General features: G+C 40.9%; 1 protein-coding gene across 1 annotated transcript; it reads left to right on the plus strand.

Annotated features, from left to right (window-relative positions):
- Positions 1 to 569: 569 nt before the first annotated feature.
- On the plus strand, positions 570 to 21,044 carry braf (B-Raf proto-oncogene, serine/threonine kinase). The gene is made up of 19 exons (XM_034313158.2): positions 570 to 787; positions 3,857 to 3,958; positions 4,261 to 4,524; positions 5,454 to 5,557; positions 8,847 to 8,949; positions 10,522 to 10,670; positions 10,817 to 10,936; positions 11,031 to 11,190; positions 11,287 to 11,326; positions 12,096 to 12,232; positions 12,382 to 12,499; positions 13,559 to 13,643; positions 14,936 to 15,112; positions 15,269 to 15,315; positions 15,883 to 16,001; positions 16,371 to 16,502; positions 16,634 to 16,768; positions 18,192 to 18,345; positions 18,474 to 21,044. The coding sequence occupies exons 1-19, from the start codon at positions 590 to 592 to the stop codon at positions 18,494 to 18,496; spliced, it is 2,367 nt and encodes a 788-aa protein (XP_034169049.1). The 5' UTR covers positions 570 to 589; the 3' UTR covers positions 18,497 to 21,044.
- Positions 21,045 to 21,635: the final 591 nt, after the last annotated feature.

Genomic DNA, 21,635 nt, shown 5'->3' on the forward strand with positions numbered 1-21,635 from the left:
TAAAAAATAGCATCTGGCTTCACTTTTTAGTTTTAATTGAGAACCATTTTACAGTGTTCCAGGAATGTTCTGTTGTGGGTAACAAAAATAGCATCTGGGTCTCCTTTGGTTATTTATTTATTTTCTTGGGAGAAACATTTGGCAGCTTTCTGTGAATGTTCCAGGTTGTTTAAAGGAGTCAGAGCTGTCCCTGAAACCTTGTGGGAACTTCAGAACCCAGGGTTCTCTTACACTCCTGTCACAAGTGACAAGGAATAATCACAAAAGGTTGCTTTTACACACTGTATATATATATCTCTCTCATTTTGCGTGTGTATGTGTGTGTACAAACTTCCGGGAAGGTTCCTTTAGTTGTGTTATCACACTGCAGTGTTTGTGTCTATCTCAGAGCACTTCCTCAGTCTGTAATGTAAGTGTTAGTGTTGTAGGTTGTTATATTAAGGGGTAAAATCGGCCCGTTTTCCAGCGTCACTTCTCTTTTCTTGACACTGTCTCCCCCTCCCGACTCACTCTCTCCTTCGCCTCCTCTCTTTTTTTTTTTTTTTTTTTTTTTTTTTACCTCTCCCCACTCGGTGTCTCGTAGTTTAAAATGGCGGCGTTGAGCAGCGCCGAGTCCCCACCGGCCGTCTTTAACGGAGAACCGATGGCGCACGACGCGGAGCGGGAGCCGGGGCCGGGGCTGGGGCCGAGGCCGGGGCTGGAGGCGCTGAGCGCGGGGTTCAGCTCGGTGTGCACGGCGTGTTCCGCGTCCTCCGAGGCCGAGCATCGCCACGACATTCCCGAGGAGGTAGGAGCGCTTTGAGGAGGGGGAGAGCTGCCTGGATGGAGGAGACCTTCAGGAAACACCGGCTCTAATATGGATCGCGGGGGATGTGGAGCACAGGAGGGGGGCTAGATGATGCACATATATACATTCTCTCTCTCACTCTCTCTCTCTCACTCTCTCACTCTCTCTCTCTCACACACACACACACACACACACACACACGGTTTGATTAAAATTTGTTGTCGCACGCGCACGGGTCATTGTGTGTGTGTGTGTGTGTGTGTGTGTGTGTGTGTGTACACGCGCGCGCGCGCGTGTGCGCGTGCATGGAGCTGGCCAGGTGCATCATTGTAGCTGTGGAGATGTTCTCCAGCAGTAGACAGGTTCTCCCGTGTTGTCTGGCTGCAGCTGCGCGAGCCCGGGGTTGTGCCAGGGGCCTGGCCGCCTCTCACCCGCCTGCACGCGCGGTATTTTCTCCGTGAGCCCACTGCAGCTGTAGCTGTGCTTGTTAGCATCAGTGCTAGCGCTCGAGCTACACCGAAACACATCCTCCTAGTTAAAGCGGTGTGTGAGGCTCTCTCCGCCGTGAGCTGCTCAAAACTGCAGCCTGTCCTCCAGCTCTGCGGCCAGAAGCCCAGTTCCGGACTTGTGTAGCTTCATAAAGTGTTCCTTCTGTTTCAGGGACTGTTTTAAACATGCTTATTCCAGACCCTTAATATTTAGCTAGTGCTGTTTGCAGGAAAATAATCATTTGTAGCCAGTGCTGGCCTTCATTTGCCATGAAGTAAGTGTGTGTGTGCGTGTGTGTGTGCGTGCGCGCGCTACATCATTACAGGTGCCTGTGTGTATCAGTTTTGTATCTGCTGGTACACACACATGCTACCAGTGCAGTGTTATTGTTAACATTGTTGGAGGAAATGTCCACTCTGGAGCATGTGAAGTATGTTTATATCGAAGTGTGTGTGATGTGTGTAGCAGTTCTGGTGTTGATTTGTTGGTTGCTGCTGTAATTTTTGTTATTTTTGGGAGAAGCTAGTGGTATTGTGTTGTGCAGTTACAGTGGTGTTTAACAGGAAAAACAAATTCAGTGATCTCAAACATGAGTGATAACAGTCAGGTTTCGTGTTAGCTCCTAAAGACAGCACAGCAGGAGCTGCTTTTCTCACTCATCATTTTCCTGTGGCATTCAGTGTCTCATTAGTGAGAAATGCCGTGTAGAAGTAGTGGAGACGTCTGACGCTGGACTCAAAGATCCAGAATGCACTGCAGACAAAGTGGCACTGAGGCCTGCCTCGGCTAGTTAGCAGTCAACAAGATGATGAAGTTGACGAGTAGTTAGTATTAACATGGAAGTTGAAGGTTTGGAACCTCATCTGTTTGAGCAGAATGAACAGATGACGAGGTGAGAGAGCTGGAAGGAATAAAGCTCTGCTGCATCACTGGCGTTATGTAGAGATGGAGCAACGGCTAAATCCTACAGCAGCACTATCAGCAGGTAGTCGAACTGCATTGTTGGTAATGTAGGAAAAGTAAAAAAGAAGATTCACTACAACAAAAAATCTTGGACAGCACTGATGATCCCATGTTAAATATAAAGATTAATTTTGCAAGTGATTCAGGGTGGATTGTTCTGTTAAGACAGCTCATGCCTCAAGCTGATTTGCTCAAACAAGGACTATGTGCAATATTGCATTTCTCAATGATACATTACTTGAGTAGCAATGTGCAATATTTTAGGATCTGTTATAAGTGTTTCCTTTTTTGTGGATGTGTTTGTGGGAACCCAACTGTCACATACCATCTTGTCACAAAATAATCCTGATAATCTAATTAGCTTGTATGGAAGTACACCAGGACTTAATTTACTGTGCTTTTTGTTGCCTATTTTTAATGGCCAGCTCGCCCAGGTTTTGCTTGATTCTAGACCTCTCATGTGTTTGCAAATAGTGCAAGTGGATTTGGTCACAACTGCTTTCGCAATATCGCTCTTGCTGCTCAGCTTGTGTGGTCTGCTGTCAAAAGAAAAACTTCTTTTTATAGTCATATAATGCAGTGTAAATAAAGGTGACCATTACAGTCAGGTTTAAGATTGCCTTAGGAGAAACAGGATAGCGTTTTATATTCGTGATTTGACAGAGCCAGTTCATCTAGATAGATTGTGATCAAGTACTGACTTGAACAGGACAACGGTAAGAATGTGAGATGAAACTGGCTTTTAATCAAAAGTATTACATGTTGAATAAACAAAGCTAGGCTGAGTCTAGCTTACAGTCTATAGACAGGCTGGTTCATTAGGCCCAACCTCTGCTAAAGTGTTTGACGTTTAAAGCACTGTCATGTTTTAAGAGTGCTTCCTCTGAGCTGGTATTTGGCTTTTACTTGCTGCTGAATTTTTGTCCTGTAATTGTTGCCTCAGCATGCAAAGAGCCGGTTACTCGATGTGATGAATGCACAGTTGTATTAAAGCAATATTAATGCTGGTAAGGAGAATTAATTCAATCATTAAAAAGCACCATCGTGGGTTTTTTTTTTTTTTTTTTTTTTTTTTTTTTTTAATATTTAAAAGTTGGCTTCCCTAGACTCAGGAACCTTGTAGTCATCCCAAACGTAACCATTTTTATATTCGATCATATAAAGTTGATAATGTAGTTGTTTTCCCAGTTATATTAGGTCCTTGGATTGTATTTAACATTATAGCTGAAGACATCCATATACCTGTTTTTATTAAATCATGATCACAAAAGCAGTATATATGATTGTATAGTATGAACAGTTCATTTAGAGCATGCTAGCTGTCTCTTGTGACTGACTGGTCTCTAAACTGCTCCCTTTGACGGCCATGTCTCCACTGCAGAGCTGCTGTTGTCTTGTTAGATTCCAAGTTTCAGAGCTCAGCTCCCACTTGGCTGGGGATTCTGGAAGTTCCTGCAGCACTAAACTAATCGCCAGGGCCATGTTTCCTCTGTGTAGGGCCAATATCAGCTTTTAAACCATGATGAAGTGTGTGGTTTGTAGTTTGGAAGACTTGACACAAAGCAAACACAATAGAATTCTTAAAATACTTAGAAACTTGGTTCCTCATTTTTGCAGATATGGAATATCAAACAGATGATTAAGCTGACTCAAGAGCACATAGAGGCACTTCTGGACAAGTTTGGTGGTGAACACAACCCTCCATCCATATACCTGGAGGTGAGTTGAATGCATATGAAAAAAATGGAAGTGCTTAGATGGCTTAGAGATACTCATTACTGCCAGAGCAGTAATTTGTCTTGTGTAAGACCTGTACTTTAAAATCTTTGATCAACATACAGTAGTTAGCTATACTCTCAGAACATCTCTTAAAATTTTTCAGCATTTTTTTTTTTTTTGTTTTTTTTTTTACTGAGGAACAGCATCATATTTTTCCATTTAACTCACTTTGAATCATGATGCATTTTGTAGACTTTTACTGGTGGAATTCAAGGTGCTGATGTGTTCCTACTTTCTCCCAGGCTTACGAAGAGTACACCAGTAAACTCGACGCTTTACAGCAGAGGGAGCAGCAGCTGCTGGAGGCCATTGGGAATGGCACAGAGTTCTGCTCCTCCCCAACTCCAGCACCGCTGGAGGTCAGATTGGGGGTGACCCAGAGTGCTGCTGCAACCCCCAACACCTTGGCAGTATTGCAGACCCCGACGGACGCAACCCGCACTAATCCACGTTCGCCCCAGAAACCCATCGTTAGAGTCTTTCTGCCCAATAAACAGAGGACGGTGGTGAGTTTTTAGCTGCTCAGTAACTGATTCTGCTAACTGGAATTAAAAATTGCTCAATGGGGGCAGAAAAAGTGTTCACTCCATTGCCAAGAGGTTCAAATCCTGACGATGCCATAGCCAGGAGTCAAGAGAGCAAAATTGGCTGTGTTCTCAGGGTGGGAGGGATGTTATACGCTCTCTCTCATCCTTGTCAATCACACTGTGGAGGAAGTACATGTTTTCCCCATCCTCTCTGGCTGGTAGCTGTTGTGTGTGAGGGCAGAGTTAGTGGGTGGGAAATGACAAGACCAAAATGGGGGAAAAATGCAAAAAATATTTGCTCTGTTAGACCTGATGTATGTTTTATGCTTGTGTCATAGCAGTAACTGAAGTCTGGGATGCGGTAAGGTGGACAAAATCAGTAGCTCAGGCAACTGGGCCAAGCAGATTTCATAAAACTTTTGGGCTGTTTGTTTTTAGTCATAGTACCCCAGTGGAAAATTAGGTTAAGCAGCCAGATAAAGAAAAGAATGTACTCCCTATTGACTTTTCCAAAATGAAAATTTTCATTTGGTATGTATGTTTAAATGAAATAATCTTCACACACCTTGATGCTGTAACTATAGCTCATGATTCTGTGTCCCACCACCTGCTGTAGCACACACATTTTGTTGACGGTGGAAGAGTTTTACTAGATATATTAATAAGCCTAATGATAATGGTGTGTCCACCCCTGTGTAATGAGAATCAAGGAATAGGAGCTTTGTGGATTAATTTTCTTCTACCAGATTGTAGAGCGGTGTGAGTCCACAGTCACTGAGCAAATGTAGGTGACCTCTTTTATTTGGAGGAGCTTCTCAGCATGACTCTTTTGGGTTGGAGCAGAGAAACTGAGACTTAAAAAGGTTTTGAGAAAATTCCTGATCTTGTGATTTCTTGTGTGTTTTTAGGTTCCAGCACGTTGTGGGATGACCGTAAGGGACTCATTAAAGAAGGCTCTGATGATGCGAGGTCTAATCCCAGAATGCTGTGCTGTCTACAGGATTCAGGATGGGTAAATGCACAGAGCATCCCATTTTTTATGTGTGTGTATTTATATATATATTTATTCCATTTTGGAAAAGTCAATATATTACACACATACACACAGTGGTGCTTGATGCGTAAATATGACCTAAAATATCATCAGATTTTCACACAAGTCCTGAAAGTAGCCAAAGAGAACCAAATTAAACAAGTAAGACAAAATATTATTCTTGGTTGTTTATTTATGGTGGAAAATGATCCAATATTGCATATCTGTGAGTGGCAAAAGTATGTGAACCTCCAGGATTAGCAGTTAATTTGAAGGTGAAAGTTAGATGTTTGATAATCAGGTGTGAGTGAGCACCCTGTTTTATTTAAAGAATAGGGATCTATCAAAGTCTTCACAACACCTGTTTGTGGAAGTGTATCATGGCATGAACAAAGGAGATTTCTAAGGACCTCAGAAAAAAAGAGTTGTTGATGCTCATCAGGCTGGGAAAGGTTACAAAACCATTCCATAAAGTGTTTGGACTCTGTGAGGTCACAAAAGAACCCAGGGTAACTTCTAAGCCTCTCTCACATTGGGTAATGTTAATGTTCATGAGTCCACCATCAGGAGAACACAGAACAACAATGGTGTGCATGGCAGGGTTGCAAGGAGAAAGCCTCTGCTCTCCAAAAAAAACATTGCTGTCCGTCTTCAGTTTGCTAAAGATCACATGGACAAGCCAGAAGGCTATTGGAAAAAGGTTTTGTGGATGGATGAGACAAAAATAGAACTTTTTGGGTTAATGAGAAGCCGTATGTTTGGAGAAAGGAAAACACTGCGTTCAAGCATAATAACCTTATCTTATCTGTGAAACATGGTGGTGGTAGTATCATGGTTTGGGATTGTTTTGCTGCATCTGGGCCAGGATGGCTTGCCATCATTGATGGAACAATGGAATCTGAATTATACCAGCGAATTTTAAAGGAAAAAGAAATATAGAGAATTCTAAAGGGTTCACAAACTTTCAAGCACCGCTGGCTACACACACACACACACACACACACACACACACACACACACACACTCTCTCCTGGGCAAAAAAAAATAGCCAAGCCCAAAATGGCTATCTAATGGTTATCTAATGCAGGTTTTGTGTTTAGGAGATGTGTTGTTAAAAAGCAATGGCTGTCTCAGAAAAACATCAAAGACAGAATGAAGTTTTTGGCAGAATATGGAAAGTTGAATTCAGAGTGGTTCAGCAGAGTTGTGTGCAGGGATGAATCATGATTTGAGTTGCATGGTGATGCTCCAGAGAGGTGTCTTCGAAGATCTGGTGAGAATATGATAGTGAATGCATCTCTACCACAGTTGAGCATGGAAGAAGAGGTGTCATGGTGTGGGGAGCCTTTTCAGCTGCTGCTACTGGTGAGCTGCTTCACTGTGAAAAGTCAATTAATGCTTTAGAATACAGGAGAATATTGCAGAAAGGCTTGATTCCCACAATTGAAAAGTTGTTTTCTAAAGAGGAACGATCAGATATTATTTTTCAGCAAAGACAGTGCTCCTGCCCACACTGCAAAGACCACCAAAAAGTGGTTTGAGAACAAATCCATCAGGCTCATGTTTTTCAGAGTCCCGATTCGAACCCTGTAGAGCATATTTGGTCTCACTTTAAACACAAACTAACCGGGAAACACTTTTCAACTACTCATCAACTGTTTGAATCCATCAGGATTGAATAGAACAACACTGACTCTTCTTTCTGTAAAAAGCTGTCCACAAAGCTCTCTCTCTCTCTCTTTCTTTCATATATATGTATTATTTTATACATATCATTTTATATATATATATATATATATATAAATATAAAAATATAAAACAACTGTAACATTAAAACCACCTGCCTAATATTATTCAGGTCCCCCTTGTGCCACCAAAACAGCTCTGACCCATGGAGGCATGGACTCCACAAGACCTCTGAAGGTGTGCTGTGGTATCTGGCACCAAGACGTTAGCAGCAGATCCTTTAAGTCCTGTAAGTTGTGAGGTGGAGCTTCCATGGATCAGATTTGTTTGTCCAGCACGTCCCACAGATGCTGGATTGGATTGAGATCTGGGGAGTTTGGAGACCAAGTCAACACCTTTAACTCTTTGTCCTGTTCCTCAAACCATTCCTGAACAATGTTTGCAGTGAGGCAGGGAGCATTATCCTGCTGAAAGAGGCCACTGGCATTAGGGAATACCATTGCCATGAAGGTGTGTACCTGGTCTGCAACAATGTTTAGGTAGGTGGTACGTGTCAAAGTAACATCTACATGAACATCAGGACCCAAAGTTTCCCAGCAGAACATTGCCCAGAGCATCACACTGCCTCCGCCAGCTTGCCTTCTTCCCATAGTGCATCCTGGTACCATCTCTTCCCCAGGTAAGCGATGAACACACACCCGGCCTTCCACATGATGTAAAAGAAAACGTGATTCATCAGACCAGGCCACCTTCTTCCGTTGCTCCAGGGTCCAGTTCTGATGCTCACGTGCCCATTGTAGGTGCTTTTGGCAGTGGACAGGGTCAGCATGGGCACTCTGACCAGTCTGCAGCTACGCAGCCCCATACGCAGCAAGCTGAGATGCACTGTGTGTTCTGACACTTTTCTATCAGAGCCAGCATTAACTTTTTCAGCAATTTGTGCTACAGTAGCTCTTCTGTGGGATCGGACTGGACAGGCTAGCCTTTGCTCCCCACTCGCATCAGTGAGCTTTGGGAGCCCATGACCCTGTCGCCGGTTCAATGTTGTCCTTCCTTGGACCACTTTTGGTAGGTACTAACCACTGCATACCGGGAACACCCCACAAGACCTGCTGTTTTGGAGATGCTCTGACCCAGTTGTCTAGACTCACAATTTGGCCCTTGTCAAAGTCACTCAGATCCTTACGCTTGCCCATTTTTCCTGCTTCCTAAACATCAACTTCAAGAACTGACTGTTCACTTGCTGTCTAATGTATCGCACCCCTTGACAGGTGCCACTGTAACGATGTTATGTCAGTGTTATTCACTTCATGTCATGTTATGGCTGACTGGTGTATATAATGAGCATTATGCTAGGTTACAACATGTACCAGCAAAAACATTACATATTGAACATGCATATAATATACAACCTAAGTCGTCAAACTTGCCAATGTGGTTTGACGTGACCTTAGACACAAAGATAATCGGGGTGGAGTGCTAATATATAACATGGTATTTAAGAGGTTTGCAAATGACTCATTTTCACCACTCCAGCCAACGTAACAAGGTGTTACCCATAACCCTTCTTTGCCCTCATCAGAGAGAAGAAGCCCATTGGCTGGGATACAGACATTTCTTGGTTAACTGGGGAGGAGCTTCACGTTGAGGTTTTAGAGAATGTTCCCCTGACAACCCATAATTTTGTGAGTATCATGAAATTGTTCCAATATTGTATTGAAGAAAGTACAACATTTAAACAAAATGAGAATGATTCCAATTTGTTTTTCTATTTTTGTATTATTTATTTAGTATAGCGGTATTTCCTGGTAACGTGTTGGTCGCACATGCTGCTCACCATGACAACGGCAGTGTTTGTATTTTGTGACATGAAGTAATACTTACACCATATAAACACTTGCGCATAATCTTCTGCAGATGTTTTAAAACATCTCACCTATTGGTTATAGCAGTTGAATGTATTATTTTAAATGCTGAACATTAGCAGTGTTAGGCTCAGAATAAATGCACGAATGTGTTACATCTGGTGGGGAATCCTGGTTGTGGTGGGTCAAGCTTAAATGGACAGATAATTAAGCTCCATAAAAGGAAAGCTGTGACTTAATGCACTTTAAAACAGACATCTATTTTTACCCAGCCAGCTAATTTTTTTTGCAAAGATCACCAATATCACAGTTGATTATGTTTAATTATTTGAAAAAATCTGATCCTGATTCAAAATCTGATTAATTACGCAGCCCTGAGATGGATGTCTCTTCTTTAAAAATTAAAAAAATTGAAAAGGTATTGTGTGTGCTTGTCGATATACAATATAGTGTGTATAAATTTAATGTGTGAAACTTTGTAAATTAGGTTCAGAATGTATTTAATTTCATTTCCTTTTAACTGAGAATATATTTTTAAACAGATCCAGCAAAGTATTTCAGTGGCCTTAACCAAACTCTTCTGTAGCAGAGCTAATGAACGTATACAAAAAAACTAGCCGCAGTTCAGTGACTGTATTTCTGAACATGAACCAACCTGGCTTCTGTAGCAGGTCCTCTGCTGGGGTTTGTCCAAACACATGCATTTATGCAAATTATTTAGCTGAAGGCAGCTCGTCGGACCAGAGACTAGCTACAGAGTTAGAAACATTATGTCAGAAAGGGATAATTTTAAACAGATCTGATTTTGATTAGTGAATTGACAATATGGCTTGTTCAAAAACAAAGGTGACAATGAAAACAGACCGTTTAAAGATAAATAGAGAGAGAAGTAGGTGTTGTGATTAGAACTTGAAATGAGGAGGAACGTGTCTCATCTGTTAAAATTCCATGGCACTGGTCAAAAGTGGTAACATGGAGGATCACACCAAAACAAAACATAACCACTTCACATAATGTCATATTTATAGCCGTAATACAAGCATAAATGGTTCAGCATTGAGGAAACTTGCCTCCATCTGGAGAAGGCATGTTCCACAAAAGTTCCTGCTTTATCTGCTGCACAACTGCATGTTTCCTAAGACAGATGTAGCAGAGCAGTTTGTAAAGCTTCATTTGTGGGGGGGTTAGTATGGTTTCTCCTAGCAGGTGAGGTGACTGTTTCATGGTCATAGGTTTGGGAGCTATTTATAGCATTAAAATGGTTTTTGATTACTCCGGGACAAAAAATAAGTAGTCATAGGACTAACGCACCAAGTTTCTACTACCTTTAAGAGTGTGTGTTTTTTTAAATGACTGCGCTCCTGAACCCTAACCTTATGCTGCTGTTGGCAGGTGAGGAAGACTTTCTTCACTTTGGCCTTCTGCGATTTCTGCCGGAAGCTGCTTTTCCAGGGCTTCCGGTGCCAGACGTGTGGCTACAAATTCCACCAGCGCTGCAGCACTGAGGTGCCGCTCATGTGTGTCAACTACGACCAGCTGGAGTGAGTGCTCATGGGAAATGTAGTGTCATTCTTTCAGTGCAGGCTGATGATAAAGTTCCAAAAGGGACTATTGGAAAGGAACTGACTGTACTGAGTGTAGAGTTGTGACAGTGTTCTGTAACAGGTTTTGTTCTCTCTCTCGCTAGTTTACTATTGACATCCAAGTTTCTGGTGCACCACCCAATCACCCAGGAGGAGGTGTCATCAGAGGGCACCACCCCGGTGTCAGAGGTCTGTCCATCTATCCCACCATCTGACTCCACAGGGTAAGACTAATCGTTTTGCATGAGGTGTGACGATAATCAGCTAGCATAATTAAGCTATCAGAGTTATCACGCACATTTTGTCTGTTTCCTCCAGGTCGCTGTGCCATCCGACCGTGTCCCCGTCCAAATCCATTCCCATCCCGCAAAGTTTCCGGCCAGGGGAGGAAGACCACCGTAATCAGTTTGGCCAGAGAGACCGCTCTTCCTCAGCCCCCAACGTCCATATCAACACAATCGAACCAGTCAACATTGATGTCAGTAAACACACGTTTTTTTTTTTGTTTTGTTTTTTTTTTAAATTAACTTGTGTTAATATAGTCCAATATGTTCATTTTCACTTCCTGTTTTAGGACTTGATTCGTGATCAAGGTTTACAGAGGTCTGATGGAGGTATGAGTTTCACAACACCCACACACACACCCACATACACACTGAACAGTTTTAACTCATCTTGCATCTTTGTTCCCTCTCTGCACGAATCGCTTCAGATAGTTCAACTAAGAGCACAGGATGATCACAGCATGGTTTATTAGTTAAAGCATAATATCTGACGTCTGCGGCCAGTGATCCTGTGTGTGTGTCTTCCCCATGCAGCCTACTGCTTGAGGAGATGCTGAACACAGACCTCCCCTCGTCTACACTTGTCCCATTCAAATTGTATTTTGAACTTTTTTTAAAGCAGCAAGGCCATGCTGTGGATGTTAGAGGTATTAGAGTATTTACCACTTGTGAAAAGTGCATCCCACAATTCTGAAAGAAGTCAAGATCTAAACTGGGATTATCAATTTTATTTTCAAAGGGTTATGTGTCTAAGGGTTTTAATTTCAACCCCCCAAACTAGAGACACACCTAATAGTCATTTGGAGGCTTAGATGTGGCTCCTAGTTGGCTAGAATGAAAGCCACACTGGTCAAATACCTCTAGCCTAGACAGACATCAGTCCTACCGTAATGACTAGTGTTGAACATGGATTGGCTGTGGAGCATATTGTTTCTATTTAAACTGGTTTTGCGGAATAAGCTAGTAGCTGCTGTATTACGCCCCACATCTCATTAACTTCACACACAGTTTAATATTTGCATGTATGTTTCTCACACTTACATTCTCTCAGGCTTCCTCTCACTCTTTGTTGTTTCTCATTAACATAACCACATTTCAGGCTCCACCACTGGACTCTCGGCTACACCCCCTGCCTCCCTACCTGGTTCCCTGACCAATGTGAAGGTGCCACAGAAGTCGCCGTGCCAACAGCGGGAGCGCAAGTCATCATCCTCATCTGAGGACCGCAATAAAATGGTGAGGAGATGCTGCTGTGATCACACATCCACCTAAACCAGGATCAGTTTGATCTTGGCAGGTTATGTGGAGGTTGTGTAGAGCTGAACCCCGATGCTTTTGGACTGTATTTTGTAATTAATTTCTTGGATTGTGGTGATGTGTGGTAGAAAACATTGGGCCGACGGGACTCCAGTGATGACTGGGAGATTCCAGAGGGTCAGATCACTCTGGGCCAGCGGATAGGATCTGGATCTTTTGGAACTGTCTACAAGGGAAAGTGGCATGGTATGTGTTCAAAAACTTCTGTATTGGAGCTATATTTGCACAAACCACTACATGATGAGTGAAGTGATAGTACAGTGGTGCAGCAGGTAGCATTCACACCTCACAGCTTCAGGGTCCCCGGTCCAGTTTCCAAGGCTTGTTACTGTGTGTGGAGTTTCGTATGTTCTAAATTGACTGTAAGTGTGAATGAATGTGTGTGCGCGCATGGTGCCCTGCGATGGACTGGTCCCATCCGGGGTCAGTGTTCCTGGGATCCACCCCCAATCTGGCCAGGATAAAGCTCTTACTGAAGATGAATGAAGCGAAAGCTGACCTCCGTTGTTGTGCAGTAACTGTTAGATATCCCCTTTTACCTCTTAAACATTTTGGTGAAGCAGGTAGAGATTTATTTGAGATGTGTTATAACTGAGGTGTCATTTGTAAATCTAAGTGCAGTAACTAACACTCTTCCATAACAAAAAAGGAAACCTGAATTAATATACTTGGTGACAACAATCACCCAAAATTGGAGCCTTTCCTCAAGTCAAGTCAGGTGGAGTTTATTGTCATTTCAACCATATACAGCCAGTGAGTACATAGTGAAACGAAACCACGCTTCTCCAGGACCAAGGTGCTACATAAGACAAACACAGAACAACACAGAACTACAAGGGGCTACATAATTTATACGTAAAGTGCACAAGTGCAAACATGTTCAGACAGCACAAGACAGTACAAGACAGTACAGTGACTACTGGGATAGACAATAGGCACAGTAAGTCCCAGCGCAGCGCCGACCAGCACACAGTTCTGTTTAAAGTGAATCTAGTGACGATAGTGCAAATAGTACAAGAGTACAATACAAGTAGCTGAAATAGTGTAAACATAAGAGTAGTTATAAACATAACTAGTTGTAAACATAAGCCTATGTACAGTATAATAAGTATAGTAGCAGCATAATGTAATTTGATTTCCTCATTAACAGCTAGACAGTTTCTTGTAAAGCATGTGTGCACTGTACTGTAGTTCTGTAATTTTGCTGCTCAAGCTTGTTTTGTTTTTTTAATTTTTTGCTCACAGGTGATGTGGCAGTCAAGATGTTGAATGTCACTGCTCCCACTCCTCAACAACTACAGGCCTTTAAGAATGAAGTAGGGGTTCTCAGGTAATACCTGTTTTGCTCTCATACCAAATTAATGCCTGATCTTCGTAACACTTTTCTCCAAGCTAATTCATGCATGTAGCAGAGCAGGTGCGGGTTGCGGGTCTTGCTCACGAACCCAGCAGTGACTCATAATCTAGTTATGGAGCTTAAACACTGAGCCTCCACTGTCCTCAGTATATTATCACAGCGTCAATTGGCAAATATCCTAACCATTCTCTTTTCTGTTTGAATGATTATTATACTAGGCTTGTTATGGTGTCACTGTTTCAAGGTTGGTAATGACATATAATCTGGTAGTTAAATATATTTAAAATACTGATTAAAAGGCTTTTTATGTGTTACCATCTACACATTGTTTAAGTTTACAGAACATTAAACAGTGTTTGTAGCAGCCTCCATGTATCTCAGAAATTACAAGTAATACTTACTTCACTGGCTGTCGTACAAACCATGTGTTCAGGTTACATATCCTGCTACAGATCTTTGCCTTTCACAGGCAGGGTGCAAATTTCACCTCAACTGAGGTTGCAAGGTATTCAATTCAGTTTTAATATATTGGTTAAATGGCAGAAGAATGGATCAAAGAGAGTGTGTAATTTTATGCTAAAACCTAATTTTGAGAGCAATCCTTTCCCCCATCAGTAGCACCATCTCTGTACTTCTTCATCAGAGATGCTGACTAAGCACAGAAAATGTCAGTGTACGTAGATATCTGCACCACAACCTTGCTTAATCAAGAAGCAGGAATATTTGCTCAGGCTTTTTTTTAATTCAAAGATAACATGCTTTGTAGAATATAACACTTAACCTTCACCCAAAAAAATCTTTCAAAAACGTTTAATGGATGAATACATTTTTAAGGATAAAGGCTAAAGGATAAAATATATTAAATAAAATATATTATTTAAAATAAAATATATTCAATATTGAATGAAGCACAGCTATATTTAATGAAATGCATTTGTGAGTACTGATGTTAATATATTTTATTTAAAATAATATATTTTATTTAGGAAGCAAGTAGTTAAGTAAAGACATTGTTTACACACTCCGTCAACACTTTGACCATTTGCCACAACAAATAACATTAAGGCATTCTGCAGAGACCAGATTTTACAAAATTCACAATTTTTTTCTAACATAAATATGAGCTTCAGCAAGCATCAGTGACGCTGATGTATCAGTGACCCTTCTACACAATCTGTAAAAATCTGTTAAAAGACATACCGGTATTTTGTATTGTGGTTGCCACACCATGCATACGTCTTTTTGTCTGTCCATTTTGCTTTCAGGAAAACTCGGCATGTCAATATTCTGCTCTTCATGGGCTACACCACCAAGCCACAGCTGGCCATCGTGACACAGTGGTGTGAAGGCTCAAGCCTCTACCACCACTTGCACATTATCGAGACCAAGTTTGAGATGATCAAACTAATCGACATCGCCCGCCAGACGGCCCAGGGCATGGAGTGAGTTGTTGGAATGGGCTGACGTGCTCAATGCTAATGTGTAGTGGGATCCATTACAGATAACTTCTAATATTAGTGAATTTGACCAGTGAATTAATTAGTGAATTAATATTAGTGAATTTTGAACAGTTATAACTCTAATTCTGTTTTTTCCAGCTATCTACATGCCAAGTCCATCATTCACAGAGACCTGAAGAGCAACAGTATCCTTTCCGGACAGCAGGCCTGAAACTTATTACACCACAGCAATGCTGGCTTTTCGATTCTGATTGGTCAGAACATGTTGATTAGTTTTCTATAAAAGCAGCTCTGACTGTAGCTCCAGGCAAAGTTTATTTAGCATTTTTAGAGTCTCTAGAGTCGGTGCTTTGTGACAGTTTTCCACCACAGGAGAGTGTTCAGGACAGAGAACTTTGCTCTTTCTGATATAATGACAAGAAAAAAAGAAGTTGGTCAGGGAACAACTGTTTATCTGCTATAACACATGTGATAACTAGAACTAATATGTTTTAGGCATCGTTAATGTAACTATAGTTGGACAAAAAGTATGACCTTTCATTCTGTAATTAAAAAACATATATATTTGTTGGCATATCGCTGTGGTATAAGAGGAATAAAGCACTATAGGGGCGTGTTGTACAAAAATAATCTTCAGTTGATGCACATGAAACGGTGTATGCTGTAATTACTTGCAGGATCAGGAGGGAACAGGTAAAGCCATCTGTGTTTTGGAATTTGTGAAGATGAACCTTAACCTCACGTCTTAACAGATATCTTCTTGCATGAGGATCTGACGGTTAAGATTGGTGATTTCGGTCTGGCTACAGTGAAGTCACGCTGGAGTGGATCACACCAGTTTGAGCAGCTGTCAGGCTCAATCCTGTGGATGGTAAGTGTGTTGTTTTTTTTCTCTGTACTGACAGGTTCAGATGCCACGCCATCTTTATTAAGACTGATGTGCACAGGAAGCCACGCCTCCTTTATTAAGACTGACAGGCTCAGAGGCTATGCCTTTATTGGCTGACAGAAATGAATACAGTAACATTTATAAATGATGGAATACTAGCAGTAAAAAGAGGTTCAGTGATTCAGTAATGGTTTCCTCTCAACTTTTTCCTGATATACACCATTTGTGTGTATTGTTAATACTGAGTCTTATTTTGAATTGGTGAATTTTTTTCACCCCTAGTGCTTTAGCTAGGTGTAAAGAAGCATAGCATTTCGTAGCGGGTGTGCTGATGAAGTTATTTTATGTCAGGCTCCTGAGGTGATCCGACTGCAGGATAAGAACCCATACAGCTTTCAGTCAGATGTCTACGCTTTTGGTATCGTCCTGTATGAGCTCATGTCTGGGGCGTTGCCTTACTCCAACATCAACAACAGAGACCAGGTAAGTGAGTCTATAGCAAATCTAGCTTTTTTCCTTTGTTACACCAGCATGTGCAACGGATAATATACATACAGTATGTACACCTGAAGCCACTGCTGAGTGCTGCTTTCAATGCGTCCCTCCTGCTGTAGATCATCTTCATGGTGGGCCGAGGTTACCTCTCCCCGGACCTGAGCAAAGTGCGCAGCAACTGCCCCAAAGCCATGAAGAGACTCATGGCTGACTGTTTGAAGAAGAAAAGGGAGGAGCGACCTCTGTTCCCTCAGGTAACCTTGCAGAGCTTTGCAGTGAGTTTTCTAAATTTTGTTTATCAAATTAGATGAGACGGTGACTGAGTTTGTGAAAAAAGCTGGTGGTTCTTTCAGTATGAGCTCAGGAGAACAGCAGCACTGAACAGGTTTATTTTTCTTTGGCTCCTGTTCCTGTGAAACAAGACTTCAGTTAATAATCCAGTCTGTTAGATGGTTAAGATAAATTTGAGTGAATGACAGGGAGCTCATGACACCATTTTATTAGCTGCAGTTTTACTGACCACCACAAGATGGCAGCAGAGTGCATCAGATCTGTTGCATTGTCAAAACACTGCTTTTCCATGTTCCATCTATTTAATCCACAAAAATTCTCACCTGTTTAAAGTACATAATAGTTCCCAAATGTTTAATGTTAAGCCATTAAAGTAATCTATGGTGAATAAATAATAGTTTAATTTTTTTTAGTGTCCAGGAAATGAATAGATATGGCCTTTGAACATCTCCTCACCTTTTCCCTCATTAAAAAAAAAAGTCAGAATCTATGAACCTACATTGATTTAAAAAAAAAAAAAAGCCCCTGTGTCCCTCTGACACCCTAAATGGCCTAATGTCACTAACATTACATTACAGTTTCTACTAAACTAGCTCCTAATTGTCACAGGTGCAGACACGAGTGGGATTTCAGTGTCCGACGCACAGTTTGCTTTTTCTAACCGATTTCATTTTTGTAGCAGTAGACAAACCATAACATCAAGATTTTAGCTAAGCTAGCTAGCTAGCTGTGTTAGTACAGGGTGTGTGGCGAAGTACAGGGTGTGTGGTGTTTCTATGACTTATCCAAAGCCATGGAACTTATTTAATGACATTACTATGTAACGCTCATCAAATCAGTTTGTTACTGAAGTACACGAACATGTCTGTTTTACATAGACAAAATTATTTGTGTTGTTTTAGCAAATTTGACTGAAAGACTAATATCTTACTAAAATCTGTCATCCACGAGAGTTTACATTATCATTTAAAAATCTGATTTTTTTAGTTAAAGGGTACTCTAAAGTTTCTATTAGATTTGTGTTATTTTACTGAATCTAGCTCTTGAATGACATGAATAAACTACATGGACTTAAAACACAGCGCTGTTGAATTCTCAGATCTGCTTACTCAGAAGGTGTCAGTTAGGGACTTGTATAGCAAACACTCTTCATAATCTAAGAATAAAAATAAATAGATAAGAAAAATGTATGAATATTTGCATGGATAAGTTTTCTGGAAGGAGACATTTATTTAATTTTTATGGAAGGAGTCTACAGTGTCAGCGCTTTGTAACAGTAAGTAGGTTTTCCTCCATGGCAGGTGCCACTGTAACAAGATAATCAATGTTATTCACTTCACCTGTCAGCAGTTTTAATATATTTTTGTCCATCTTATTTCATCCCAGATCCTAGCCTCTATTGAGCTGTTGGCACGCTCACTACCCAAAATCCACCGCAGCGCCTCAGAACCTTCCCTCAACCGCGCTGGCTTCCAGACAGAAGACTTCAGTCTGTACGCCTGCGCCTCGCCAAAAACACCTATTCAGGCTGGAGGCTATGGTAACCACACACACACACACACACACACACACACACACACACCTGTCTGGACCATTTATTCAGTAATATCTTACCATTATCATTCTGTTTCTTCTAAGCACTGAACTTTTTTCCTTTTCTTCTTTTAGGGGAGTTTTCAGCTTTTAAGTAGTGCTGATGACTCAAACGCTCATCCCTGGTCACTTTTTCAGATGTCTTGTGTTCCTACAGTGAGTTCATCCTTAAAACCGAAAAAACCCACCTAGTCTCAAAGAATGTGCTGTTTTTCTTCTTCTTTACCCAAAAATCAATGGTATTGAAGGAATCACTATTTTAAAAAAATTAGTTTAAAAAAAAAAAAAAAAAAAAAAAAAAAGTCTCAGCTGGGTATCACGGCTGATTAAAAAAAAAACCACCACAACAACCCAAAACCAGGAAAAGCGCATAAAATACAAATGACACTGATTTGCAGGAACATGAGGATGGCCACTGGATGAAAGAAGAGGACAAATGAAGGAAATTAAAGTCTTGCTATTATGATGGAACTTAATGACGCCCCGTCCACTCCTCACATTGTTATAAGTTAGCGTTGGCCAATCAGAGTGCAGGACCAACACTTTGACCAGTCGTGTGATTCTGTATTTGAGAGTGCCCCGCCCTGCTCATTGCTCATAGGGTGGCATTCAAGCCAGAAGACTTGAATGTCATTTAGTTTAGAGACATCCAGTACATTCCTTCAAGTTAAATTATCAGAAGTACTGACAACACTTCTGACTATTTTCGGAGTTATCCAGTATGGCCCAAGCAAATATTCTGTTTAATAGGACAAGGTTACTGTGAGAAGCAGCATGCTTTATTGTCAGCTGGAACTGGTTTTCTTTTCTTCATTATTTCCCCTGTTCATACATGGTTTGTGTGAGCTAAATGAAAGGAACTCTGTCTCGGTGTCACACGGAAACAGAGTCTGGAACATTGTGTTACAGGTTTTACCAAACCTTCAGGTGTCACATGTTCATTAAGTAAACGAGCTGCTTCACTTTTAGGTGAATTAAGGGACGTGTTTGAAAGACTGCTGAAGTAGGATCGGTTTATGGATAGCAGTTGCTGATTCTCCATCAGCATGTTTAGTTGCACACTGTAGATCTTTTGCGTCGTGTCTGAAGCGTATGTTGTTGCTGCTGCTACACTCACTGTGAGGTGGCCGTGTGAAATGTTGCACTCGCAGACGTCCCCAGGCAAAATCTACGCTTCGTCTTTTCTTCCTGGCTTTGACTACAGACTTCGATGGAGGCACGCCATCCTTGGAGACTAAACATTTGAAGTTTGATGCGTCTTCATTCCAGTGTGTTTGGTATTAAAACAGTTATTTTTATGTTGTTTCATTTGTTTGCTTGGACAGGCAGGCCTGCAAATGTAGATTTATTTATGTAGCTTTAATTTTATTGTGTGTGTGTGTTTTTTTTTTTTTCTCTTCACCTCTCGGAGGGGGTTATTTTTAAGTGTTTGTTTTCTGTGATTGCGTAAATGGATGATAAGCTGTGTGTCCTTTGCACTTTTCTAAAGCAGATTGATGCAAACAAGCAATTTGCCTTTCTATGGACAGAACATTTTGTCAGAGCGTTTAAAGCATGACTTAAAAAAAATCTCAATCACAACAGGATTTAAAACTACACATTATTTAAAGCTACACATTATGAGATATGGCCAAGGGTATAAAGCTAAATTTAAAAAAACATTTGTGACACTGTGTTGATGAAAGCCTTTGGTTGGCTATTTCTGATCTAAGACACAACGAATGGTGTAAATTTGTCTGCCCTTGTATTGCATGAGACTACACATTTCTCAGTGTCTCAAGTAAAGCTACAGATCCTCTCAGTGATCCTCACACAGATTGACTGAAGGCTACAGTTACCCTGATTCTTGCACTCTGTTACATAGTTCCATATAAGGACTTGTACCTAATGGCCTATTTTTATTTTGAAGGAATTTTCTTTCTCTCTTTTTTTTGATTGTGCTCTGTATTAAGTCATTAAGCAGAAAGCATCGACGAGGACGTTCTGATTCTGTTGGATATGACCTGCTTGGTGGCCTGATACATTTTCAGATGTTTAAATGGACTCCTTCTTGCCCACATGCCATGGACTATGTCAATCCTCATTTTAGTCGGCATACACAAAGTGGCAAGTTTTTAAGAGTGCTGTATTTATTTTCAAGAGTTCCTTATTTTATATGAGAATGTTATGATTGCGCTCTGATTGTGGCACACTTGGGGATCTTTTTTTTCCTGTTTAGGGCCTGCTAAAACTCATTTCCTTCTCACACCCTCCTTCTCCATCCTCGTTTGTTTCTTAGTTGACTCCCTCGTATCTCCTTTTGTTCCTTTGCCTTGCCTGCACCTTAAAGTCCTAGTATAAATGAACTCAACCGAGAACCATCATAGAAGCTTTTGGGAGACTCTTTTCACTTGTAAATAGCTGTACAAAGAAAATACTGTCTGTTTGCTAGGAGGCATGGAGTTAAAACAAACAATGAAATGAGTTATACAATGTTTCCAATGAAGAAATAAAGGTTAAGAAAAGAGATTTTGATAGATGAAATTCTGAAAAAAAAATCTGTGTAAAAATATTTAAGACTGTATAATATAAAAGGAGAAAGAGCTTAATGTATTTGTTGTGAATATGAAAAACTGATATATTAAAGAAGTGCATGAAAACCTGGAAGTTGTTTTTTCCCCCAATAGTTCACTTTTTTATTTTAAAGTGGAATTATGCAGGTGGTGAAAATTGCAGAGTAGTACACAAAGGTTCCACCAAACAGGATGAGGTCATTTACTCACTCTTATTTTTACTACCTGTACATTTGTTATGAAGCAGGCTGCAGCAACTCCCTGGATTTTCTTGATATAACTCATTTGTTAATGTGTTGACATGAAGTTAGTATGAAATTTAGTATATAGTATGAAATCCAGCCACATTGCTTAGGTTAATATATCTTAACTTTAAAAAGTTTATTTGAATAGAAATAACATTGCAAATGCTAATTGTTTCTCCAGGATTATTACTTAGCTACTGTTCTACTTTGCACTTCCTAATTGTCAGGACAGTGAGAAACACCTGGATAATTTGTGCCACATTGTCATTAGAATCACACCTTAGGACTGACTGGAAAGTTGTTTGGAGATGACCGCTACACACGCTTTTGGGAGGGGCCATGGTATCTGATGGTATCGAAGAGTCTGGAGAAGGTGCATAGTGACATCAGGTAGAAGCATTGCAGACCTTCTGGTGCCATGAAGAGGAGGCACTCCTTGT

Source organism: Pangasianodon hypophthalmus, chromosome 18 (genome assembly GCF_027358585.1).
Source record: "Pangasianodon hypophthalmus isolate fPanHyp1 chromosome 18, fPanHyp1.pri, whole genome shotgun sequence".
Classification (NCBI taxonomy): Eukaryota; Metazoa; Chordata; class Actinopteri; order Siluriformes; family Pangasiidae; genus Pangasianodon; species Pangasianodon hypophthalmus.